The 25,392-nt window shown below is 53.9% G+C and overlaps 7 protein-coding genes and 1 non-coding gene across 8 annotated transcripts; 4 read left to right on the forward strand and 4 right to left on the reverse strand.

The window, feature by feature from the left end:
- Window positions 1-1,119: 1,119 nt before the first annotated feature.
- Window positions 1,120-2,163, reverse strand: N0V96_010054 (uncharacterized protein; the record flags this gene model as incomplete). The annotated part of the gene is made up of 1 exon (XM_053197429.1): window positions 1,120-2,163. The coding sequence occupies one exon, from the start codon at window positions 2,161-2,163 to the stop codon at window positions 1,120-1,122; it is 1,044 nt and encodes a 347-aa protein (XP_053045133.1).
- A 902-nt stretch (window positions 2,164-3,065) lies between these two features.
- On the reverse strand, window positions 3,066-6,686 carry KAR3 (kinesin-like nuclear fusion protein; the record flags this gene model as incomplete). Its single annotated transcript, XM_053197430.2, has 4 exons — window positions 3,066-3,113; window positions 3,167-4,845; window positions 4,912-5,800; window positions 6,387-6,686. The coding sequence occupies 4 exons, from the start codon at window positions 6,684-6,686 to the stop codon at window positions 3,066-3,068; spliced, it is 2,916 nt and encodes a 971-aa protein (XP_053045134.2).
- Window positions 6,687-8,059: 1,373 nt separating this feature from the next.
- Window positions 8,060-9,122, forward strand: vps66 (Lysophosphatidic acid:oleoyl-CoA acyltransferase 1; the record flags this gene model as incomplete). Its single annotated transcript, XM_065758830.1, has 3 exons — window positions 8,060-8,090; window positions 8,267-8,444; window positions 8,537-9,122. The coding sequence occupies 3 exons, from the start codon at window positions 8,060-8,062 to the stop codon at window positions 9,120-9,122; spliced, it is 795 nt and encodes a 264-aa protein (XP_065612597.1).
- Window positions 9,123-9,808: 686 nt separating this feature from the next.
- ILV3 (dihydroxy-acid dehydratase ilv3) lies at window positions 9,809-11,680 on the reverse strand (the record flags this gene model as incomplete). The annotated part of the gene is made up of 2 exons (XM_053197433.2): window positions 9,809-11,534; window positions 11,604-11,680. 2 exons carry the CDS (start codon window positions 11,678-11,680, stop codon window positions 9,809-9,811), a joined length of 1,803 nt encoding a protein of 600 aa, XP_053045137.1.
- Window positions 11,681-12,638: 958 nt separating this feature from the next.
- N0V96_010058 (uncharacterized protein) lies at window positions 12,639-13,681 on the reverse strand (the record flags this gene model as incomplete). Its single annotated transcript, XM_065758831.1, has 5 exons — window positions 12,639-13,075; window positions 13,149-13,290; window positions 13,350-13,375; window positions 13,438-13,456; window positions 13,514-13,681. 5 exons carry the CDS (start codon window positions 13,679-13,681, stop codon window positions 12,639-12,641), a joined length of 792 nt encoding a protein of 263 aa, XP_065612598.1.
- Window positions 13,682-14,136: 455 nt separating this feature from the next.
- N0V96_010059 (uncharacterized protein) lies at window positions 14,137-16,788 on the forward strand (the record flags this gene model as incomplete). The annotated part of the gene is made up of 2 exons (XM_053197435.2): window positions 14,137-14,707; window positions 14,786-16,788. The coding sequence occupies 2 exons, from the start codon at window positions 14,137-14,139 to the stop codon at window positions 16,786-16,788; spliced, it is 2,574 nt and encodes an 857-aa protein (XP_053045139.2).
- A 1,106-nt stretch (window positions 16,789-17,894) lies between these two features.
- Window positions 17,895-20,972, forward strand: N0V96_010060 (uncharacterized protein; the record flags this gene model as incomplete). The annotated part of the gene is made up of 6 exons (XM_065758832.1): window positions 17,895-18,057; window positions 18,292-19,685; window positions 19,741-19,898; window positions 20,007-20,060; window positions 20,122-20,459; window positions 20,518-20,972. 6 exons carry the CDS (start codon window positions 17,895-17,897, stop codon window positions 20,970-20,972), a joined length of 2,562 nt encoding a protein of 853 aa, XP_065612599.1.
- An 854-nt stretch (window positions 20,973-21,826) lies between these two features.
- Window positions 21,827-21,908, forward strand: N0V96_010061. The gene has a single exon. It is a non-coding gene; the product is annotated as a tRNA-Gly (tRNA).
- The last annotated feature ends 3,484 nt before the right edge of the window (window positions 21,909-25,392 follow it).

The raw sequence follows: 25,392 nt of genomic DNA on the forward strand, positions 1-25,392 counted from the left end.
TGCCGTTTGGAGATGCGCCATCCCTGGGCACAGCTAAAGCATTTCCCTGCGTATTCGCACTTTGTAAACGAGTTTGGCGAGGCGAGACGAGGCGGGGCGCGTATACCGTACCTACGGATACATCCTCCACGAGTCGGTTCACCGCCCTTGACATAGGGTACCTAGAAGCATTGTTGATGCATCGGTTGGAAATACTCGGACATGGAGCTTCTTGGGATCAGGCTTTCCACTCTATCATCTGATCTACGGAAGACTCTTCACTCGTACGGATACACGGGTCAATGGACAAGTTGACCAAACAACAATTCAATAAAACGAACGCCTCGCTCGTAGACCACGGTTGTCTCGCACAACTCATCTCTGGGGGGGCTTCATTCTCCGCGTTCTGGAAACTTTGGAATTCCCTTTCCTTAGTTCCTTACATCCCACCCGTCCCTACCGGTACTATAGAAAAAGAGACTTTACACCTGCGCCGGGATTTGAACCAACAACCCAAACGGTTTCCCTCTCATATCTTCTTCATCTCCTCTCCTGAAATAGACTTCAACTTGCATTTACCCAGACAGCCGCAATACCACCCGTTCATACAAAGTCACCAACCCACCAACCCATCAAACCAATGAACCATCTCTTCTCGTTCATCTACTGCGTCGGTATGCTCCCGCGCGTCGCGTGGCTAAAGTTCCCGATTGGCAGAACCACAATCATTCATCACCAGTCACCAGTCACTAGTTTCCTTGAGCCTTACTGCCAGTCTCCAAGTTAATCTTGCTCAGAGTAGTGGCTCGTCATCAAATGCGAGATACCAAAGTCATCATCATCATCATAGACTTGTGCCCGAGGAGAGAGAAAAAAAAAGAGACCAAGTCAAGGATTCAAGCTCTTGAAATCGTATACTTCTAATAAACCTAATGGAAAAGGGGTATCGTCTAACAATGCATGCTATGCCACCACTCGGATCCTCACAAGACCCTCAACAATCCGGTCCAATGTCTCCCGTCAAACCTATGATCTAACAAAGTCGAGGAGCAGCACGTTTCCTCTCCATCACGAGACCAACACCAACATCCACAACATCGCGTCCAACAAGAACCATGCGACCCAAGAACCGTCAGCTCACTAAACAGCCTCCCAATCCATAGCCTCAACCATGAAATCAAACTCATCCTCCTCCATCTCCACAACCCCTCCACCTACGCCACCACCGCCAGCACCACCACCACCACCGGCCCCCATCTCCGCCTGCACCCACTGCTCCGCAACCGCATACCCAGCATCGAACCCAGCAAAGATGTACCTAAAAATCCTGTCCAGGTCATAGCTCTCCAACGGCGCCGTCCCAGCCCTCTCCCTCGCCGCCATGCTGCTCCTCGCACCCCTCACAGCACCTCTCCCCGCATTCCCGTTCCCGTTGCCGCTGTCGTCCGGGTCGGCCGGGTCCTCGGCATACTTCCACCGATTCCGCAGCTCCTTGGCCCTCAACAGCTGAAACACAACCTCTCCGCTCCCCAACGCCTCGTGGAGCGGATTATCCTCCTTCTCCAGCGCAGCAATCACGTTCTGATGATACGTATGCGTCGCCTGTTGCGTCCCGCTCCCCTGCCTCATCGTCGTCGTCGTCGTTGTAGTAACCCACCCGTCCCGCGAAATGGTAATCCCAAACACCCCCATCAAATGCACCAACGCCCGCTCCAGCAACATGTAGTACTCGTAAAAGTCGAGCTTGAACATGAGCTCCGCCTCCTCGGCGTCCGTCTCGCCCCCGTACAGCTGGGATCCAGGCCGTGCTATGGCGTGGTGGTATCCGTGGCTCAGGTACGGCAGCTTCCACTTCAGTCTACGGACGATTTGGATGTACCGCTTGAACTCCTGCTGCGCCGAGGGCCCTCCGCTCGGTCGAGGTGTGTGAGAGGGGGTTGTATTTGTGTTTGTGTCCCCGTTGCCGTTGCCGTTGCCGTTGGGCGTAGCTGTCCCAGGCGTAGGAGCAGTCGTGGCGGGTCGGTAGGCGCCGCTCTTGATCGGGGAAGGCGGTCTCGGTGCGGCGGGCGTGATGACAGAGGAATGGTACTGGTTTGACTGGTATTTGTACGAGGGTTGGGCTTTGCCTCGGGCGGCCCAGATGGAGTCGCCCAGGCCCTTCTTGGTTTTCGAGATGCCGTTCATTTCGAATCTGGAGGTATCGGCCGGCTGGGCGTGGACAGAAGCGTTCCGTTTCGTTGCTTCTCTCTCTGTCTCTCGTCTTCGGGATCGCTTGCAGTCGCTTATGTTGTGGACGGGCTTTCTTCACAGATAGTCGATAGTCGATCTTGCGTATGAACAGACAACGTAGGCAATTGTGTTCGAATCCCAAGAAATCGGACGATGGCTCACGACGAAAGCTGGATCTTTGGATGGCTGGCAGGTTACTTTGGTGGCTTTGGACGGATGAAGACAAATAATAGATTGTAGAGACTGATGGTTGGAAAGAATGTCTGCGAGAAACAACATTGCCTGCAACAGGCGACAAAGTAATCGAACAATGGACAACGGGCGTCGGCAGCCCCTTTCGTGTCTCACGTCGTTGTTGGTTCGGCCGGCGTCTATCGACCTTTGGAAAAGGGAATGGAAGCCGGGAAGTTATCGGGTCAGCCTTTGGGGTAATGGATGGTGGGGTTGGAGCATGAGGGTGGGCACAGGCAGTGGTAGTTCCAGGCAGGTGCAGCGGGGAGACGCGCCTGACGCGTGCCAAGGGAAGCTCCCAATCCCTGGAAGGAGGGGGAACCCTCAGGTCATGATGCCTTACCTCAGCGCCCAAGTTCCCTACGACTGACAATTAATTAGGTTCCATCACAATCCATCCAGGATGCCATCTCCAATTTCCTCACATCATCAATCTCATACTCCGACTTGAGTGTGTACAAAGTGCCCTCAGGCTTGTATTGTATGTCGAAATCGTACTCGCACGTATTTCTAGGATATACAGCTTCAACAATGCCCCGTCAACCACGCAATAAATCCTCCAACGCCGGGCCCGGTTACCGTGACTCTGATCCAAGAACGCCTTCATCAGCCATCCGGCCGGTCTACTACGCCTTCTTCGTAGCCTTGGCTGTGCCAATATGGGTATTATGAACCTGCTTCGCATTAGCATCGGGTTTGTTACACTAGATCCTTGATGAGAACTCACTTTGGTAGCAAAACGCAAACTCGTCACCGTCTCCTTCAGATGCGCCTCCAACGGGCTGACCATCACAAACATGAGCGTCTTGCTGTTACCCCCAAGAGAGTACTGAAGCAAATGCGTCAACTTGGAGTTGCGATATGGAATGTGCCCGCTCTTCTTGCCGAGCGCCTCAATCACATCGCCGAGACACGACAGAGACTTGTTGATGTTCTGTGTCTCCCTCATCCTGGCGCCCTCGGCCTGCGAGTGTTTGAGCCGCTCAGAGCCCGCGAGGTCCACCAGGTTCAGTGTACCCTCGCACCGCTCTCCCGTTGCCGAATTGTAGCCAGACAGCTTGAGGATGAAGACGCTGTGCGAACGCGACGACCGCTCGTTGGCCTTGGTAGCCGCCACCGATCGGTTGTTCTGCGCCTCAGCGAGCATCACCTCCACCGTATCGGCCGAATCAAGTGACACGGTCTTGCAGTTGAGCACTGCCGTCTGCTTGCGAGCATCGTCGTGCCGGATCTCGAGTTTGCGCACCTTGCCGTCTGATTCGCGGCTGTTGGGCGTCAACAAGTCGTTGAGCTCCTCATTGTACACCTCAATAAAGGAGCCCTCCATCTTGTAGGTCCACTGCTTCTCCTTCAACTTGGTAACCGTGTCGTAAATCATGTGAGTCGCGCGAGGAATCATGCCGTCTGCAGAAGACATGGTGTGTGTCTTGCCAGACCCCGTCTGGCCGTAGCAAAAGATGCACACGTTGTAGCCGTCGAGTGCGCTTTGCACGAGCTGTGAAATCTCGTCAAAAACATCTTGATTCTGGGCTGATGGGTCAAACACCCTGTCAAATTCAAAGTTGATGTTCTTGTTCGAGACATCGCCAAAGCTGTTGACTTCCTGCGTCTGCAATGCGATCTCGGCGGATGTCTTCTCGTCGGGAAAGGTGACCTTGGCCGGCGCACCCTCTGACGAACTCAGTACAGGACGGACTCTGCACATGACACGAATATTGCCCTTGAGCTCTTGGTACTTGTTGAAGAGGACGCGGCGTTCCGTCTCCTCCTTGATGAGCTTCTCCTCGGCCACTTGGGCCGCCTTGAGCGCTTCTTGCAGTCTGGCTTCCATGTTGGAGAAGGAGTCCGATTGAGCCTTACTGTCTGACTCGAGAAACTCGACATGAGACTTGAGCGAGTTGATCTTGGCCTCGAGGGTGACGTTGGAGGCAGAGAGTTCCGAAATGCTGGCCTCAAGACCCTTCTTGAGACTTTGCTCGCGGTCCAAATCTCCCTTGAGTGTCTCTACCACGCCTCTCATTTCCGATACCTCTCTGTCCTTCTTCTGAAGGATGGCGTTGAGATCTTGCTGCTCATGACCAAGCCGTGTTCGTAAATCTTGCACCTCCCTCGACTTCTGGCGACGCTCTTCCTCAATTTCGGCCTTGAAATGTCGCTCAAGAGCATCCAAAGCCTCGCGGTGACTCGCCTCCGCTCGCTGCGTCTCATCCTTGAGCTCGCGCCGAAGTTCGTCGAGCTCATGACGATGTTTGCGAGCCTCGTCCTCGAGCTCATACTTGTGACTGCGTTTTTCCGTCTCCGACTCAATTGTCAGTTTTTGCATCTGGTCGCGCATGTTGTTGATTTCATTTTGGAAATTCCCATTGCGGTCTTCGAGTTTGTCTCGTTCCGCCTCGAGTTCAGATACTGCCAGCCGATTAGTTCAGTCCGCGCTAAGGTAGCTAGCTCATCGTCCGAACTACTACTACTCACTTCTCTTCTTGTACATCTCCACTCGCTCGTCCATCAACTCCTTGTCAGAGAGCATGACAGTCATTGACTCCTTCACCTGTTTAAACTGCGAGTCAAGCTCGGCAACCCTGCCCTCGACATCCCAGCCTACGAATTGAGTCAAGTTAGAATCTTTTGTGAGAAAGTGAAGTCTAGAAGGAGAAGGGGATCTAGCTGGGGATCTCGAGTCCTTGATGGCTATGATTGTTTCTTCGAGTCTTTCCATCATGGCCCTCGATCGCTTAGAATCTGGCGAAGGCGTGACAGGATCGGTCATGCGACTGGCCTGCCTCTTCTTGGGCGACAGATCTGGCGGTTTCATGAGGGCCCTGCGTGATGACGCGCGCATGGTGACATTGTCCACTTGCGCGATACTCGCCATAGTCGAGATGGAACTGACGCTGGTGTCTCCTCCATGTTGGCTGAAAACCACTTGATCTTCATCTTGTGCTGAGCTTGTCGTACTGGCGTCGTCCTTGATGGATAGTGCGCCAAACCGACTGCTAAGAGAAACTTCTCTGTGCGAATGCATTTGTGACGTGTGACTGGCATGTCTAGCCTTGCTAGGCTGAAATTCAAGGGGTCGCAGAAAGTTCAGTCGCTGGGAATGCAGAGCCGTACCATGCTGTTGTTCTATTGGTCCATCAAACTCTTCCTCTGATCGATGACCGTATGCCGTGCGCGGTCTCGTATGCGGATTGGCGTTTCGGGTCCGGGGCTGTCCGTGTACCGACTTTGAGTGAGCAAGGGAGGATTTTGCACGTTCATGGCCTCGGGGGCCGACGCTCGCGCTCGCGGAGAAGCTGCTGCTCTGATTGTATCGTGATGTCGTCGTTCCATTTCGAGGTCTGATATTATCTGGGTTTTTGAGCTGCTACGAGTCAGCAAGCAAACTACATGTGGTTGTAGTGAGCGAGCATTGGGCGGTACACAACGCAGCTCATCCCTGTCGTCCGTTTCGTCGTCGCATTCCATGGCCCGGTAGCATTCGGGGGTTTGGACCTCGGCGTCTAGTAGGGAGTCGAATGCCGCTACGTGTGGTGTCACCGTCGCTTTGTGATCCCAGCCACAATTGGAGTCTCCCGGAGATGCTGCGCATATACGTTGGCGTAGGTACTGAAGAACCGTTTCGAGGACGAGAGCGTGGTCGACTGAGGGTATTCTGATCCCAGGGAAATGGAAAGGACGCAAGCAGCTTTTGCCAGAGGAACAGTCGAGGAATGGACTGGAAGACAGCCCGCCAGATATGCCGTATAGAGTGGAACAGGTGCACCGCTATCCAAAGGATCATCCGAAGACCGTCAAGCCGGAGAACGATGCTGGAGGTCGTAGTCGACTCGGGGGCCATGTCCAAGGAGATGATGCTTCGACGTCGGTGATTCGGGATGAGGATGCGAGGTGGAGGGATTCACGGACACAACGCAAGACAACGAAACTGGAGGGGGGGGGGGGCCTACCTCTGCCAATGTCGACCCGGGCACCCGCCTGACAGAAGGGGCCCTGGCGATACCAGAAGCACCCGCGCCTGCCGCCGCCGAGGATGGCTTCGCCGGGTATTCGCCTGCCCTCTCGGCGAGGGTCTTGTGGTGCTTGGTAGCCGAATGCTCAGCTGTAGAAGGCACGGTCAGCAGCCGCAACCAGTCATGCCAGCGCAAGCCGGGAGGGTAGTAAGACCAACCTGGCTTGGGGACCTCCCTCTTCAGGTTCATGGCGCTGTTGAGGGAGCCAATCTTGGATGCGCCCGGCGGCGGTATCATGGACGGGTGCGCGCGCGCGCGTTGCTTTGCGCTTCGTTCATTTCGGAGAGGCCAGAGGCGAAGGCGCCTGGTCGTGGGAGGTTGCTGTGAGGGCGCATGACGGAGGATCGGAAGTGGTGCTGCTGCGAAGGGAGATGTTTGTTAGCTGCGTATGGTTCGTCGTGGCTTTGCTATATGTTGCTTCCACTTTGCGACATTCCCAAAGCTTTCCTGTCCCGCATGTGAAAGAGAAACATACCGTATTCTCCGCAGTGTCCATGTTGAGGATGCTGTCTACGCGACGAGCGACAACGGGTATGATGATGTGGGACACGAGGAGCAGCGCTCCAGTTCTGGACGCGGTAGGAGAAGACGTTGTGAAGTTGGAGCAGGCATGCGGCAAGGAGCAGCAACGGCGGGAATGGCTCAAAAGAAGAGAGAGCCCACAGCTATGATTGCAGTATGGGGAGGGGTGTGGGTTGTCAATCGTGACTGGTGGAGAGGTGCATCACCAGGGTCTGAGTGTTTACTGTGAATTGTGTACACAGTGGAGGCGCTGCCACAATCGCACACAACTGCAGCGGCCGGGGGGTGGGGATGGCTGCCCGGGGCAACGGGATTTGTGCAACGCTGACATAAGACAGACAAGAGACGCTGACATAAGGCACAGTGCCTTAGGTAATCATCCTCGCTGCATCTGGACTGTCACTGTCCGCCTTCCTGCCTGAGGCAAAGAAACCATACATATCTTCCGAGGTCTTGCCGGGAAACTACTTACCTCAGCAGAAACAGATGCAGCTGTCCTGATATGGTAAGCGGTCGCGCTGCAGCTCCTCTTCTTATCACTGCGTGCCACTGCATCCCCGTCCCGCAGCCACCTCTGGCGCAACGCAACGTGGTGGTTCCTTTTTTTATTTTATTTCTTTTTTTTTTTTTACCTACTCTTTAGATTTCACATGTCACTGCTGGCCGTCCGCCGCACCATGACGTTGGGAAGCTCATTCGCCAGCTCACGTCGCATCTGAGATTTTCGTTGTCTCGTTGTTCCTTCCCAACGGACCAGGAATTCGGTGCTGGGGGAAGAACCACAGCGACCACGAAAGTTGCGTGACACGAGAGCAGTAGCAGCAATTGCCGAGTCTCACTCCATTTTCTGTTTCTCCAGCCTTGCCCCTCCTTCTCTGGTCTGTCTGTTCTTCTCAACGTCCTTGCGTCGATCCGCCCTTGGTACGCCAAGTTCTCGACTAAACAAAAACACCACGACCGTTGCGATCCGGAGCCTCATGTCGCGGTGATTCGCCCGCCTCTGCCTTACTTCTCCGCCGTCCCCGTCAGCTTGGACTTATACGACCATTCCATCTCACTGTCACACCTCCCACACCACCTCGCCCACAATGGAGAAGTTTAGCCAGTTCCGCGACAAAGGTAAAGACAAACCAACCCAACCCACCCATCACGATACCCTCAAGACGCCAAACTAACACCCAACAGGATCGGGCATCTCGCCCTTCATCCCCGTCAAAACAGCCCTCTCCCCCCTCTCCTCAATCTTCCACACCTTCCTCTTCTTCATCCGCCTCCCCTCTTCCTAACCTACGCAGCAACCTACTTCCTCTTCCTCCAACACCTATGCCCCTTCCTCCCCGTCGCCGTCCGCAAAGTCCTCCTCTGGGGCATGATGGGCATCCCCGGCATCTGGTGGGTCGACCTCCAGCTCGACGGCGTCCGCCGCGGCACCCTCGCCGACCAACCCCCGCAGCGCTTCCCCACCCGGGCTCCGTCATCGCCGCAAACTTCACATCCCCCATCGACGCCGTCTACCTCGCCGCAATCTTTGACCCCATCTTTACCATATCCTACCCAAACACCAGATCCGTCGAGCAAATCTCCCTCCTCCGCGCCGTCTTCTACGCCCTCGCCCCCGTCCGCTTCGCCCCTCCGCCTTCCTCGTCTCGAAAACTCACCGACCTCGCCGCCCTCGTCGCCCGCTACCCGGACCGCGTCGTCGTCGTCTTCCCCGAAGGAGGCACCACAAACAGCAAAGGCGTCCTCCCCTTCACACCCTCCCTCCTGGCCGTCAGCCCCGAAGTCCGCATCTTCCCCGTCAGCATCCGCTACACCCCCGCCGACGTAACGACCCCGATCCCGGGCCGCTGGGCCAAATTTCTCTGGGACCTGCTCTCCCGCCCGACCACCTGCATCCGCGTCCGCGTCGCTGAGAGTATCCTCAACTCCTCCGCCGCCCAGACCAACGGCGTATCGTCTTCGGTGGCCGGCGATACCGCGCAACGAAGAATCGGGGCTGGGGGCGGCGATGCGCCGGCGCTCTCGATCGAGGAACAACGCGTGCTGGATAAAGTTGGGGAGGCGCTGGCCAGGCTGTGTCGGAATAAGCGCGTCGGGTTGACGTTGCGTGATAAATCTGCCTTTATCGAGGCGTGGAACGGACGGAAGTGAGCAGCAACCCAACCCGGAGCCTCTCACTATCAACCCCCCAACAAAAGCGGAGGAGGGGGAAAGGGAACGGTAGTTTGGCAAGCTTGGCGGTCCGTCGTGCTTTTACGTTTGTTGTTCTTTATGCCGCGAGGTATGATGTGTTATTGCATAGCTAGGAGCTTCGGAGGCGCTTGTCGTGCCAATGCTTTTCCCGGAATCGTTTGGAAAGGTGAAGAGAAGCAAGGGAAGAACGAACAAAAAGCAGTATGGGCGAGCTTCCGTTAAAGAAAGCCGTTGTGTAAACGTAATCCAGGTGTGGACGTTTTGTAGTGTGTTTTCTGGAAACTACGCAGTATACCACGAGTATTGACATTCACATTCAACAATCTTTTGCCTCCTTCTTTTTCATATCAACACGTGTTTGTCAAATCTATTGGTACGAAACCACCTCTTCATACGATTTGGTGAACCACGTAAACAAAACTCCGATTTTGGGGACTACCTTTTCCGAAGCCGTACAAGAAGATGGTATAACAGTGTAGAAAGAAACCTCTAGTAGAAAGAAAAAAAATTGAGGAAACAAACCCCGCCGCTCCCTTTTTTGAATTCCGCCAAAAAGAAAATTGACCAAATTAAGGGGGACCCCGACTCCCCTTCTCTCCCTCTCTCCTTTTCCTCGCTGCTCTCTATCCCACAGACAAAAGGCCTTAGATCTTGCCGTCCGTGACACATCCAGAGCTGGCATCGCTCACAAGAGCAGAGTACTTCTTGAGCGTACCCTTGGTATACTTGGGCGGCGGCGCCGTCCACTTGGCCTTCCGCTCCGCCATCACAGCGTCCGACACGTTGGTATCGATCACCCTCTTCTCCGCGTCAATCGTAATCTCGTCGCCGTCCTGCACCAACCCAATCGGTCCGCCCTCCATCGCCTCCGGCACAATATGTCCAATCAGGAACCCGTGGGAGCCGCCAGAGAACCGTCCGTCCGTCAACAGCGCCACATCCTTACCCAGACCGGCGCCCATGATGGCGGAACTGGGCTTCAGCATCTCCGGCATACCGGGGCCGCCCTTGGGGCCCTCGTAGCGGATGATGACGACCGTCTTCTCGCCCTGCTTGATCTCGCCTCGTTCCAGTGCGGCGATGAAGCCGTCCTCCTCGTCAAAGACGCGCGCCTTACCCGTGAAGACGAGGCCCTCCTTGCCGGTGATCTTACCCACGGAGCCACCCGGCGCGAGCTGGCCGCGCAGGATCTGGATGTGGCCCGTCGGCTTGATGGGGTTGCTAAAGGGGCGGATGATGGGCTGGTCCTCGGGGAAGTCGGGCGTGCTGGCGACGTTCTCCTTCATCGTCTTACCGGTGACGGTGATGCCGGAGCCGTCGATGAGACCCTCCTTCAAAAGGAACTTGAGCAGGCCGGGGGTGCCGCCGATGCGGTGCATGTCGGCCATGACGTACTTTCCAGAGGGCTTCAGGTCAGCCAGGAAGGGCGTGCGGTCCGAGACGGCCTGGAAGTCGTCGACGGTCAGCTTGATGCCGACGGAGTCGGCGATGGCGAGCAGGTGAAGGACGGCGTTGGTGCTGCCTCCGAGGATGTTGACGACGACCATGGCGTTCTCAAAGGCCTGGCGGGTCATGATGTCGCGCGGGCGGATGTCCTCCTTCAGGAGGTTCTTGATGGCGGAGCCAATGTTTTCGCACTCTGCCTTCTTGGCGGGATCCTCGGCGGGGCTGCTGGAGCTGTGCGGCATCGTCAGGCCGAGCGTCTCGATGGCGGTGGCCATTGTGTTGGCTGTGTACATGCCGCCGCAGGCGCCGGAGCCGGGGCACGCGTTGCGGATGATGTCGAAGCGTTCTTCCTCTGTGATCTCGCCGGTGATGTACTGGCCGTAGGCCTGGAAAGCCGAAACGATGTCAATGGACTCGCCGCTCTTGCTGCAGCCGGGCTTGATGGTGCCGCCGTAGACCATGATACTGGGGCGGTTGACACGGCCCATGGCGATGGCGACGCCGGGCATGTTCTTGTCGCAGCCGGGCAGGGAGATGTTTCCGTCGTACCACTGGCCGTTCATGACGGTCTCGATGGAGTCGGCGATGATCTCGCGGGACTGGAGGGAGTAGCGCATGCCCTTTGTGCCCATGGAGATGCCGTCCGAGACACCAATGGTGTTGAACTGGTAGGGGATGAGGCCGGCGTCCTTGACGGACTTGCGGACGAGGTTGGAGAGGTCGAGCAGGTGCATGTTGCAAGGGTTGCCCTCGTACCAGACGGACGAGATGCCGACCTGGGCCTTGTTCATGTCGTCCTCGGAGAGGCCGGTGGCGTACAGCATGGCCTGGGAGGCGCCCTGGGATTTGGGCTGGGTGATGTTGGCCGAGACCTTGTTCAGCTTCTCGTCGGCGCGTCGGGGCGCAGTGGAGGAGAGGAGACGTCTGTAGAGGAATTGAGGTTTAGCTAATTGCCATTGATGGTCCATGGGGGCTCAATTGGGGGTTTCTTACGCATGGTTGGCAAAGGTAGGACGCCTCGTCGCAGCTCTAAGAGCTTGTGACTGACGGGCGATGGACCGGGAGAGCATTTCGTCGAGGGTATCACCGGGAAGCCCCAGGAGACGACACAGCGGAAGGGGGAGGAAAAGGGAAGGTGAGGTGTGTAAGAAGAGTGTTGTTGAATAGTTCAATTGAGTTCCCAATTGACCTCCTTTTTCGAATCCGTTTTCTCGATTCTTTTCCCCTTTTATATTGATGCCAGGTGAGTCACGAAGAACAGGAAAAAAGAGGTGCGGTGGAAGAAAGACCCGAGATCACAGGGACAGTCACAGGGACACGGCGAGCAAGAGACGTTGCGAGCGATGGTTTTTTTGGAGCAGCCGCTAGCAGCAGAGCGCCAGAGCCACAGGGGGGGGAAACAATTTAGGGCGATGTCGGCTCCTAAAAATTCTGGAGCTCCCCGCCGAGTGCTCCCCGCATTGAAATACCTTGTCGCTCATTGGCTGTAGCTGTGGTTCCGACTCTCCGTTCCCCCCCAGGTTTGGTGCCATTTGGCTGCGTTTTGCTGCGTAGCTTCGAGGTGAGCCACCGGCGTCGGGTGCAAGGTCAGCAAGGTCAGCCACGGTGTGCGACTGTAACCACACCACCACCAAAAGGTCGAGTGTAGCACATATTGGTGCATGGCATCTTCAATTGAGCTTTCGTAGAGTCTCTTCTCTATTTTCTGCTAATAAAGATATTCCAAGCTCTGAGAAGCAACAAGGTGTTGTGACATTGTTTCCAGCTTTACCTCATCAGATTACCTCACACTTATTTCCGATAAGCCCGGAATGCTTCCGGTCCCGGAAGAGCCCCGTTTTTCTACACCGATCCCGCCGGAAGTGGGTCGCGGCTACCCGGCAACGCGTGTGCTGCCTCCATATTCCTCTCCTACAATCGCAGCTCAGCTCCGTTACCTTAGTACCTTAGCTTCACTACGGAGACCGAGTAGCAATGGTGTTACAAATCAACACTCCTGGATATCAATTGACCACAATCGTCATAGACTCAGGGCTTCGTCTTATGCTCCTCGGTCGAATCCTTCTCCTTGAGGTCCTTCTCCTCCCTCCGCGTCAAAATCTCGTCAATCACGCCCATGCTCTTGGCCTCCTCCGCCGACAGGTAGTTATCACGCTCCATCAAGTCGTGGATCTCCTCCAAGCTGTACTTGTCGTGCCCAAACGACTTGTTGATGTGGCGCTTCATGATCTCGTTGATCTGCTTGCGGATGCGCTGGATCTGGTTCGCGTAGATGAGAATGTCCGACGCCTGGCCCTGCGTCCCGCCCAGCGGCTGGTGGATCATGACGGAGCTGTGCGGCAGCGCGTACCTCTTGCCGGCCTCGCCTCCCGTCAGGAGCAGCGCTGCCATGGAGGAGGCGGCGCCGAGGCAGACTGTTGATACTGGTGACTTGATGTATGTCATTGTGTCGTAGATGGCCAGCCCTTTCATGTATTTCGTCAGTGATTTATTTTCCATATTGCGCCATCCGTCTGCGAATGGAGTTGTCTGTCGAACCTGATGATACGGAGCCTCCTGGAGAGTTGATGTACATCGTAATCGCCTTGTCGGGGCTATCGGACTCGAGCCACAAGAGCTGTGCCACTATCGATGCGGAAACGGTATCGTCGATCGCGCCATTAAGGCAGACAATGCGCTCCTATATGTGCGTCAGCTTGATGCGCGCGACAACCTTTTTAAGTGTCTATGGGATCGTACTTGGAGCAGCTTGGAAAAGATGTCGTCTATCTGCGTGGTCAGCGAGGAGGGAAACGCCAAATTGCAGAAGCGGTCGCGGTGTACTAACATGTTCTCCAACCATTGGACTAATCAATTAGCTTTTCGCGACCTAGGTATATTCAAGTGGTCATGGGTGGACGAACCGAAACCTCGGTGATGTAGGGTAGAGGGATGTTTCCGACGGGTGGGCTGCTGCTACCGCCTCCTGCGAAGGGAGGGAAGCCTGGCACTGGGAAGTTTGAAAAGGCCCTGATGTGCTGCCGCCGCGGGACGGCTCTCAGGGCTCGGAATAACGTCCTTTGACAGTTCATGGCTGCGGGTCGCGTAGAAAAGTCGCGTGTGTGGTGTTGCAGTGTCAAGTCAAAGTAGAGAAGAATGCGAAAAAGCGGCAATCGACGGCAACAAGCGCTGGTGGGAGAGGTGTGACGTCCTTTGGGAAAGCTCTTTGGCGCTGCAACCCCCGAAATGCCCCCCTGTGCGCTCCCCGAGCTCCGAGCTTCCCCCACGCGTCCTCGTCTAAAAATTGCCCCGAGGCGCGTAAAGCTCTTTTTTGTCCGCGCCGTGTTCCAGAGCTGGGCCGCCACTCTGGGGAATCCCCTCCGAATCTTGAAATTTCCCAGCCGTTATTCGACGTGCTCTCCAATCGCATACCTATTGTGTTCCAGTAGAAACTCCCTCTTTTTCGAGACCGATCGAGCAATCGACTATACTGGCGACACTTTGCACGTATTGCTTCCTCCTTCGGGGGGCTCCCCCCTCGACCGCGATGAAGCCATTCCCAGGCATTCGCCGAGTGCCCAGAACGTCAGCTAGGAGCTATGGCACAATCTCCGATGCCAGAGGAGCGGGGCCCGAATTCCTCTCAAAGAAGTCAATAAGGGAGAAAGAGGCCAAGGCAGCGAAAAGGGCGCCGCCACTATCGAGAAAAGAGGCAAAAGCACAAGAGATACAAGATGCGCCAAAGCGCAAGGCAGAGGAAAGGCAGGCGCAATTCACCAGGAGGATTCAGGAGGTCTTGGGCCACGACGGAATCGCAAAAGATGTACGAATCGACAAGGAGAACAAGAAGGTCAGGACGTCGGCGGGCGACCTGCCCATCTCGCCCGTCATGGACCCGGGGTGGATGGATGTGCGTACGAGGTACCGGATGCCGAAGCCCAGACCGAAATCCAAGAGGCCACCTTCATTATCTTCGTCAGGGGAGGCACCGGCAAAACACAAGTACAAGATTAGAATGGGCTGGGACGAGAGGACGCAGAGCAAATCAAAGTTCATTGTCAAGAATAAGTTGCCCAACGGGGGCAGGTTCCGCGTCAAATTGGAACAGAACCCGTACGGTCAGTAGCGGGACACTCCCCGCCCATTTGTACGAGGATACTGGGGAGCACAATGCTGATATGACGGACCTCTTGCAGTACATGCTCTCGCCTCGCCTATCCGATTCTGCCCCGTCACGGGGACGTCTCTGCCGAAATACTTTCTTCAAAACTTCAAGGCCGTTACGAACCCGGACACCAAGGGGCACTGGTTCATACCGGGCGACGTTGAAGTATCGTGGACACATAAAGAGGCCATGGAAGAGGAGCTCAGACAGCTTGATAATCTGGGGAATAGGTCAGAAGAGCTTGATGATGTGGAAAACGCGCCTATGAAACCGGAGGGAGATGGATCTAAAGAGCTCGACGGTGTCAAGGACGAACCCGGGAAACCTTTCAAAGAGGAGGGCGAGCTCGAGAAGTCTGACGGTGCGGAGGACGAGTTCAACAAAAGTGTCAAAGAGACGACCGGGTCCACGAAACCCGAAGAAAAAATAGTCGAACCCAAAAAGCAAAACGAAAATAAGCCTCACAATCACAATTCCGACACAGCAGCAGACGACTTTGAGAAGCATTTCGAAAACGTACTCGGATCCGAGAAGAACGGCAAAAAGGAGAAGAGCCACCGTGTCACAGCCGCATCAAATCGGACGACCCCCCCAAAAGAACTCCCCGAGGACCCCCTCGCAAAACAAAAAGAAACAGACCAGCTCCTCATCAAATCCCCCTCCGCCTACGTCGTCTCCCGGAAACCCATCATCGACTCCATGGCAGGCAAGCGCGGCAAGACGCCCTTTGGCGACGGGTGGAGGATGCTCCTCGGCAGGAACCAAAAAGTCATGAACTCGGATATCCCCAAACGCCTCGTCTGGCGCGAGGACATGGGCGATTTCGTCCTCGAGAACCTGCGCAAGAATATCATGAAGTATATCGACTACTACGTCGAGACGGACGAAGGGCACAGGTTGTCCATCCAGCCTCTCGAGACCTGGGAAGATGTCCACGACGCGGAGAAGCGGAGCTGTCTGCTGTGGTATGACGATGCCAACATCACCGCGGGGGAGAGTCGGTGGGATGAGTGGATGAAGGAGGGGAAAGTGAAGCCGTTTGCGACCTACGACGTCCCGGACGCAAAGTACGAAAAGAGTCTGCCCATCTACGATATCGGACGGCTCATGGGGCCAAAATACCTCGCGAAGCTGCGGGCGATACCCATGTTCCGCGAACACTCGCTCTTCGTCGTCAGGAGGAAGCGGTCGATCCCGCTGCACCTCTACCTGTGGAAGCTGCAGGCGTACATGGCCGAGTATCCCTCTGCAGAAAAGATCGCCGAGCAATCTGCGGAGAAGCGAATGCTCGATAAGAAGAAGAGGGAGGAGGAGCGCCAGGAGGAGCGCCAGGAGGAGCTCGTTCAGGAGCAATACAGGCTGGAAGAAGAAGCGAGGGAGGAATATATACGGGCCAAGGCCGAGCGGGCGAGGATCATCCAGGAGAGAATCGAGCGGGAGATGCGCGGGTTCGATGAGCGCAAGGATATGACGCCAGAGGTTGCGGCAGAGCGCGGAGTCGGATTTGAGGCCGGCAGCACAGCTATATCGAGGGGTACAGCCGCCGCGCCCATGACCTCAGCCGACCTCGCCGCCCAGCTCACGGCGACACCTCGAGCCGCGTCTTCACCCAGTGCTTGGAGCAGCGCCGCCATTAAACCCGTACCTACCATCAAAGGCGACAGGAAGGCTGAAGTCCCTCAGCGGCCCACGCCCAAAACCAGAGCGGAATCTACGGCGAAGCGCTCGGCCAAAGCTCCTACGGCCGCTCCCATGACCGCGGCTGACTTCACTGCCCAGCTCATGGCGACACCTGAAGTCGGTTCCAGATCTGACTCTTGGGCCAGTTCCGCCGTCAAGTCGGTAGCCCCCGCCAAGGCCATCAACAAGGCCGGTTTGACTTCACATCCCTCGACCAAAGTTGATGGTGAATCTACACCTCAGCGTGCCGGTACCACAGCCGAGACTACAGCCAAGGCCGATGTCAAAGGAACATCGGAACCTAAAGCAGGAGCTACGAAGCCAAAGGTGAAGCCAGTCAAGCCACGCTGGTAGACCTGAACAGAGCAATTTTCTGTCCCCATCCAGGCAAAGGGTAAGTTACCTTGGGTAAAGAAGGAAGGAGCGATGGTTATTTCAGCATAGATGTATACTGCAGGAGCGAGGAGAAAGGATGCGTCGTTTCCATGTAAGAAGGTGCGACGAGAGTTGAAGAACTGGAGATGGAGCCATATACCCACGAAGGGAGACGCTTCGATATCGTCTCGAAGGAAAGGCAATACCCCAATCAGCATTATAATCAAACATATTCATCAGTCAGGTGATGACATACCGATATCCGAGTCCTTGAAGCGGGTTCCTTGGAACGAGTGACCTTGAGGACAGTCTGATATCAAGTCAACCTGACATAGAAGCAATCTTAGTAGCTGCTAGGTTCAAATACTACCAGGTTTAGACTCTTTCCCACTCATCCTCATGCCTCCAGCGAAAGCTCACCTTTCATCAGCAAACATTTCCCACCATCACCTTCTCCAAGAAATCCAAAAGCAAAGGGGAGCTGCCTCTCCGGCCCTCCTGCCTCAACATCAATCAATTCGGTCTTGCCTTCCCACTCTGTCTTGTGCCAGATCCTCACGAATGCCTCCTTCCTGCCTTCTTTCCGTCCTCCTTCTCACTGATGCCAACCCCATCTTGGCCCTATAAAAACCTCTCTTCTTCCTCCCACGACTTCAACCTTACATCTCCAACCTTTCCTTCTTCCACAATTTCCATATGTCAACACCTTGAATTCCTTCCAAACTTCATTGCTTCCGATCTTTCTTGATTCTAACCTTCATTACTTTTAGCTTTCATTGCTTCTAGTCTTCGAAGCTTCTGGCCTCCTTCCCATCTGGCCTTCATCACATCCAGCCTTACAGCCATTACCTCTTGCCCTCATTGCCTTCAACCCTTTCTTCTTCTTCAAACTTTCATGACAATCTGCTTCCAACCTTTTTCACAACTTCAAACGCAATCAACATCAAACCTGTTTCCCAAATTCGTTGACTGCTTCCTCTTGCCACAGATTTCTCACTGAAGCTTTCTAGTCCCTCTCCAAATCAGCTTTCTTAGCTGGAGTATTTCACTGCAAGGTCGACAGGCATCTTGCTTGAAAAGCCAGAATGGCTGATGCGTCAATTCTCACTAACATTGGGGACCGAGTTAGGGTGAAGGAGAAGGCTCGTGAGTTCGGTCTTGGTATATTGCAGGAAATACCCAAGATTCTCCGACACATCTCCAACAGCAGTCACAAGCAAGATGTGAGAGACTGGGAAATCAACCTTCGTAAGTCTGTATTTTATCATCTTTTGGGGTTTGCTAACTTTCTCCTTAGTAAATTTGAAGCGTACATCTCTGTCTCGGGAAATTCTTGTCGGCGTCCAAGGCGAAACAGGTCTAGGGAAAAGCTCCCTACTCAATGAGCTTCTCCGAAGCGAAATTGTTCCAACGTCACAGGTGGAGGCGTGCACAGCAGCCGTTTGTATCTACGGATACAACCACGAGGTTGGAGAAAACAAGCCCTACAGGGCCAAGATCACGTTAAGAGCTGGGCGACTGTCGAAGCTGAGCTCACTGGCCTCAAGGAAGAGATTGCTGAATCAGACAATCAACATGAAGCTCAAGATGACGACGATGCAGACCACAGCGAAAGTTGTAGCTACTACAGTAAACGGAACATCGACATGGTTTGCGCTTGGTCTGGTCTGAAGGAGGAAGACATCCGAAATCTATCGCCGATTGAGATCATGCAAAGGGGCAATTTCAATAATATTCGCAATCGAGGACTCCGGCTACCTACCGACGAGAAAACTTGCAGCAGAATCTATTCAGCCCCCAATGCGAACAAGTTCAAGAAAATTCTCAGGCCTTTCGCGGAGAGCATGGACCTGAACTCACACCGAACTCAGTACTGGCCGTTAGTCGAGCAGATCGAGGTATACCTGAAGGCTCCGATTCTCCGTCATGGAATCAAACTCGTTGATCTTCCCGGCACGCAAGATGCTCTGTCATTCCGGGCAGAGATTGCTGAGACGTTCCAAGATCGACTGGCGAAACAGATTGTCGTTTCTCCGGCGTCCCGAGCAGGAGACAACAAGGCAGCCGCAGACCTCATCTTCACGGAGAACGATTTAATGAAGTTCCATTTAGACAACAAGTTCAAAGATGATTCTCTCTGCGTCGCGATCACAAAGATCGACGACATCCAGACTGCGAATGCCGCGGAGGAGTTCCCGACCAGAGAGATCATAGAGCTACATCATCGTCTGAGAGGTGCACCGTCAGAAGAGTCTGAAGATGACGAGTTCAACTCTGAGGCCGAAGACTATACACGAGTGTCTGTGAAGAAGAAGGGCGGCAGCAACAAACGCAGACATGCCTCTGGTGCTTCGAGAGATGGCAAGAGACAGAAAGTTGACTCCTATGAAGACGACGAGTCCATGACGACGCAGCTAGTTGAGGCCCAATTAGAAGAGGACCAGGCGATGGAAGAGGGCGAGTCTCGATTGAAGTATCTCTGCATTCAAGAACGGAACCGCAAAATGGTACGGAACGTCGTCGAAAGCCTGCTGAAAGCAGCAAAAAGCCACGCGTCATCGCAAGCAATTGCATCGTCCTTACCCGCGGTCGTTCCTCTAAGCAGTCACGCTTACAACGAGATGAAGAAAGGCAAGAATGCGACAGGTTTCCCGACCCTCGAGTCGACTGGCATCCCGGCCTTGGGCAATTGGCTTACCGATACGTCTCTTCCCATCAGGGAAGCATGGGTTGACAGCGACCTGCACCATATTCAGGTGCTCTTCGACGCAGTTCATGGATGGACCCAGGATGAGTTCAATACTTTGCCCTTTCTCACCAAAGATGAGAAGAAGAAAGTTCGACAAGCAGTCCGCGAGGTCAATGATGACTTAAAGGTACTTAGGTTGACATCTATCACGAGAAGGGAACGGCCATGCTGATCTGTCATAGGAAATCATAAAGAAGGTGAGGATCAAGATCCAGCGCCAGTTAATCACCATGAAACCATTGCGGAAGAAGAATCTGGTAAAAACCTACGTCAAGATCCACGAGAACGGGGAAAATCAATTGGAAAGATCATTCAACAATCTCAAGCTTGCCGTCAAGGCGTGGGAAAGAAAAAACCCAAGAGGCCATGCGTCTTCTGCAGGTAAACATGAGAAGGTGCATTGGGGTACCTACAAGGCTTCTATTAGGAGACACGGCGGTCTTTATAGAACTGTTCCCAAAAAGGGCGCAGCCCGACGCACTTTCAACTGGATGGCCGACGTGTAAGTGCCACCCAAACATTCCCACCGACTTCCTTTGAGAGCTCAACTTACTAGGAAACAGGCACACATCATTCTGGCGAGGCCACCACGAGAAGTGGCAAACTGCATTCTCGCGGAACTTCCCCACACTCAAAGACAAGGTCAGGGGAACTGTCCACCTCGCGTTCGATCAATGGATCAGAATCTTACTAGGCAATGAGGAGCTTCCGACCTTATTCCGGGACATGGTCAGGAAGAACTCTTACAAAATGGAGAACGTCTTCCTGTTCTTCATAGACAAGATTGTGGCTAGCATGGACAACCTTCGCGGGAAGGCTTTGCGGATGTCAAAGGTTGACGTTCTCAATACTCTGACCAAGGAGATGAAGCCGGGTTTCGAGGCCGCGCTCAGCAAGAAGGGTATGTTATGTGGTCCAATGAACCTCGCACGGAAACACAATGACTAACTTTCAAGCAGGCCCAAGTATCATGAAGAAGCAGTCCGCGGAGATATCTGAGCACGTGGAGAACATTGGTTTCGGCATGTTCGAAATGGTCCGCGATGACCTCGAGGTAAAACTCCGAGACGAGGTTCATCAGTTAATGCTTGCAACCCGGCGTTACTGGCAAGATTCCAAGGAGGGTTGTGGAGTGATGATGCACAAGGAATTTAAGCGCATTTCTACCCGTCTTTGCGCCAACGGAGCCAAGAAGAATGATGAAGGGACGGGCATCGACGAAGCGACGGAGAAGACACTCGTCGATATCATTGACGTGTGGCGAAAGGAGTGGCAGCAAGTTGAAGCGCAGCTTCCTCAGGCTGCGCCCTTGGTCGCATTCGATGACAACGACGATGACGATGATGCGGGCAATGAGTTTGCCAAGGAGGACGAGATTGCTCTTAAGATGGAGCCTGGTGTTGGCGAGGATTAATTTGCGACGGGGGCATTTGGAGGAGATGTTTCCATGGCAGACATGGCTTGCTTTCGTTTTCTTCTTCTATTTCGCGGGTTGATTTTGCTTTGCTTTGCTTTACCTTACATTTACGGGATGGTAGGGGCAAGTTTGGAAGAGAGGCAGGTCGATTTCTTATCTGGAGGCCAAAGCCGCTCATCAGGTTCTTGCCCCGCCTCTCCAAGGGCATGATTTTCGTTTGCATTGGGCTTTAGATAGGCATAGATTTCCTCAAAGTCGAGGCAGCATTGCAATTTACATAATTGAAGATAAGGTCCCAGCTCCTTGCAGTCAGTGAGCTTACGAGTATATAAGTTGAAAGTGCCTACTTACATAGGAACAGGACTTTGTGGGCGCTTGGCCACGCACACCAGAACATCTCCCGATGATACAGCTAGTTCTTCCCGATAGACATTATGCACGGAAGACTCAGACATTATAAAGACATCGAATTCGTGCAAGTGGCCCTGAGGAAGCTTAACTCTCTTACTCCCATCATATCCCCCCACTTGCATAACCTCTCGAAGCCAGCACCAAACCACCACAAGAACTTCCCAAAGCAACCAGCGAAACACATTTCCAAGACCTAAGAACTGACAATCTCAATACCACATTTTCCCAACCCTTGCCATTCCCAAATCCCTAGCCCCACCACAGACCCCATTTCTGCCCCTCCACCCAACTGTACCTGCCCCGCGCCCCGCACCTCAAAAAATCCATCACGAAAACCCTCATCCTCCACAACAGCTCCCCCCACGCAGCAATCAAACAAGAGTCCTCTCCTTCGCTCTCGTCCCCAACCAGAGCTGCTTCAAGCAATTCTCAATCATCCAGCGTCGATGGTTTAGTGGTAAAATTCTCCGTTGCCATCCAAGCAGCGTCGGGGAGCCGGGGGTTCGATTCCCCCTCGACGCAATTCTTTTGTTTTTTTGGGGGTTGTGAGTGCTGCTATGTGATGAGTGAGTTGTTTTTGATGAAGATAAATATTGGAACCTTGATTTGACCCAATTTGAGTAGTTGAGACAAGCTTGTGGGATTGTGGTTTACGTCTTGAGAGATATGCTGTATGTCGATCCATATGAGCAAGAGCTTGGTTTGCCGAGGGTTTGCTGGCCCGTCTTTGAGGGCTCTGGCATCAGCTTGTGAGACAACCTGTAGAATCAGATATTTGAGATTTCATCAGCTGTGTCCGAATGTTCAGAGTCTGTGTCGGCATTTCAGGGGGGCGGAAATGCGCAGTTCTAGGATTCGCGTTCCGATGTTAGACGCAGCAGTCCTCAAAAGCGCAACGTTCATAGAAGACGAGGGATGCGATTAGCACGGGATTACACTTCCTTTAGTCTTCCTTTCTTAATACGAATAAGGCAGCTGTATTAAAGTTATTTATTGTATGAATTAACCGACACCGTGTGCGTTTGCCTGCCGTCTCTCCAGTATGAATAGTGCCTTGACCTGCGGGCGAGGAGGGGATGTTGATTCCGGTCTGCAGACTCCGGAAGGCCTGAGAGGCTTGATGGAATGTATATATAAAGACAATGCTTGCTACTTGGATGAAAGAATAGCAGATAGAAAAAAAGAGAAAAAAAAAAGTAAGCGCAGTATAGCGCGCCTGACAAACCATCAAGCGCGACAAATATCGCATCTTTGACGTAACGAAATGCCACCGATACGAGCAGCCAGTAAGTCAATATCACAAAGTTACAACCCACCAACATCCCGCTGGGTCCAAAACCCCCCTCGATGGGACTACATTTTGTAACATCACTCGAAAATTCCGGGCTAGAACTCTTCGTCAATCCAAACAAGCATCAGGTACAGAGCTCTATGCCCCGAAGCCCCGCGCGTCGCGCGCAACCCGTCGTAAAACCCATAGACGTGATCAACAATGTAGATCACCAAAACCCAAACCACCCCCATGGGTCCCTCACGCGAGGATGTATCTCAAGCCCTCCCCGCCGATCTCACAACCCAAGATGATCAACCCAGCCCGACTTAAGAACCGAGCTCGACCTTACCGGTAGGTACTCCTCTCAGCCCTAGCAGACGCCAAGCTCAACACAAGCTCAGCCTCAAGTCCTCCCATCCCATCTTCATCCTCACTCCGCCAATGATAGCTTCTATGATGACACCAATCTACAAGCCGCGCCCACTAATAACGGAAAGATCCGAGAGAAAGACAAGCCGGTTCCCGATCCAAGGGCATCTCGCGCGACCACATGCAGAAACGGGGTGGGAATGCTGAGTGCTAGTTGCTGACGTAGTGACCTAGGAACGACCAGTCCAGTCTAGGTACTCTACTCCCCAGTACCACCATCATGACTCTATGAAACCACAAGAGGGAATCACGCGGATGCTGCTCGACGACCTTAACGCAAACCACGTGCGGCTCCGCATCCCAGCCCACTCCGCCAGCTTCCATCTCAGGATGAGGTCTCGAGAGCCGTATCCGGAAAACTCGACTTCCCCGCCGGACCGAAACGAGAAAACTATCCCAAAGTACGGATACTTTATCGGAACCCCCCGTCTATACTCTCGTGGCCCCGAAAGATAAGCACGGCGGTGTAAAGTTCCATAGCTTTGAAGGCTATCGCGCGACAGGGCAGAAAAAGCATGGCTAACACAATAATCAAAAGAGACTTCATAGATATCATGATAAATAAATAAATAAATAAAATCATACTCCATAAGAGCCGCCGAAAAAGCTTCATCAAGCGCACCAACCATCCCGCAAGCTCGTCATCCCACGCGCGCATAACGCCCAACCCTGAACCCGCCCTGACGGGTATCCATACCTCCAAACACACACCTTCGCGCAGACGCCAAAAGATGAGATGAAATAAGGTCACTATCCGCCAAACGGGATGGCCCCTGCATCCTTCCAGCACGTAATCCGCAAGTCTTGGCTTCGAAATCAAGCAATTCATTCCGTATCCCAAACGTAAAATTCAAGCCTATCCAACGATTAACACCATGGCTGTCAGAGTCAGGTGCGAATTGGTGTGGTCCGTGACCTGTCTGTCTGTCTGTTTGTCTGTCTAGCAAGCACTCAAGCATGCAAGCAAACATGGGAACCAATTCTCGTCCTCGGAGAACCCAACAAACAAACCACCTTCATCACTCCAAATCCAACAAAGGAAAAAGAAATTTCCTAAGAAAATAACAGCGGGAAAACAAGGAAACAACTCAAGCTCCGTAATCGACAAACAAAATCTAATCCGCGAAAAAGGCAAAGAGACATGCGACGACCACCCCAAAAAAAAGCGATGGACAAGCACATGTCAAGCCAACCATCGCGGCAATCCCTCCAAAATCTCCAAAGCCCGAATCGCACTGCCTAGCACCTAGCACCTGCATCAACGAACCCCCGGGTCCTGGTCGGGATCTGGGGCCGGACCACGGCCTTTCCTTCGTCGGTCGCTCTTTTCTCCCTCCCATGCGGATACTTATTGAATAACCCATTCTGCGGATTGCGGATTTTTAGTGTACCAGGACTCGCACACACACTCTTTACACACGCACTGTCAGATTTGAACAGGTCTAGTTTCCATTATTTGTTTGTTTAGTGGAGGCTATCTACCCAAATCTGGGCCCCTCTCTCCCCCTCCTCCTCCACCCTCGTCCCGACTCCCAGCCCTCGACACGGACGAAGCTCTGGTGGGTGTGGGACAGTGGACAGTGTGGGTTCGAGGAAACGGACCTGAAGGCGTCCCCTGTTCTGGGCCCTATTGATTAGGTACTACTACACTATGCAGATGCTGACAGCTGGGAGAGATCCGTCCAGGGCAAGGGGGCAGTACTCCGTAGACATTGGACGGAAATCCCGGCTTGGCAAAGAAACAAACGGAAAAAGAGCCATTTGGTCCCCGCAGGATCACAGCACCGGCAATGTCGGTCTTTATGACTATGCTTCGCCGATAACTATCATGACTCTCGTCACTCTCGTGAAAGGCTGACCGACGACAAGCTTGCCTAGTATTCCAATGAACCTCTCGAATGCGTGGCACCATCGTTCCGGGTCAAAGTGGCTTTGATACGGGAGAACCAGTGCCGAAAGCCCATCAACCCTCCCGACCGAAGCGGCTCCTTGTGTCCTCAGTCCTCCCGCCGTCCGGAGGATACCGAAACCGACCTGACAGCCAAGCGGCCAAGAGCCAGGCGAAAGAAGCACGTATTGCTGGGCATGCGACTCTCGATTCAGGTTCAATAGGAAACTACTCCATCCATCTGCAGAGCCCATGGCCATGCAGCTGCATGTCCTCCGGGAGTGGGAACTCTCTTACAGCTGAAATGATGAGGGTGTCGGTGATGGGAATCCGCAAATGGGCGAAAGTGGGAATTCTCTTATCGCGTCATGCCCGCTTGCCCCAGGGCCTCGGAAACGTTCGCGGCTGCCCCTCCT

The sequence above is a fragment of the Colletotrichum fioriniae genome (genome assembly GCF_027942845.1).
Source record: "Colletotrichum fioriniae strain IMI 355084 chromosome Unknown scaffold_13, whole genome shotgun sequence".
Classification (NCBI taxonomy): Eukaryota; Fungi; Ascomycota; class Sordariomycetes; order Glomerellales; family Glomerellaceae; genus Colletotrichum; species Colletotrichum fioriniae.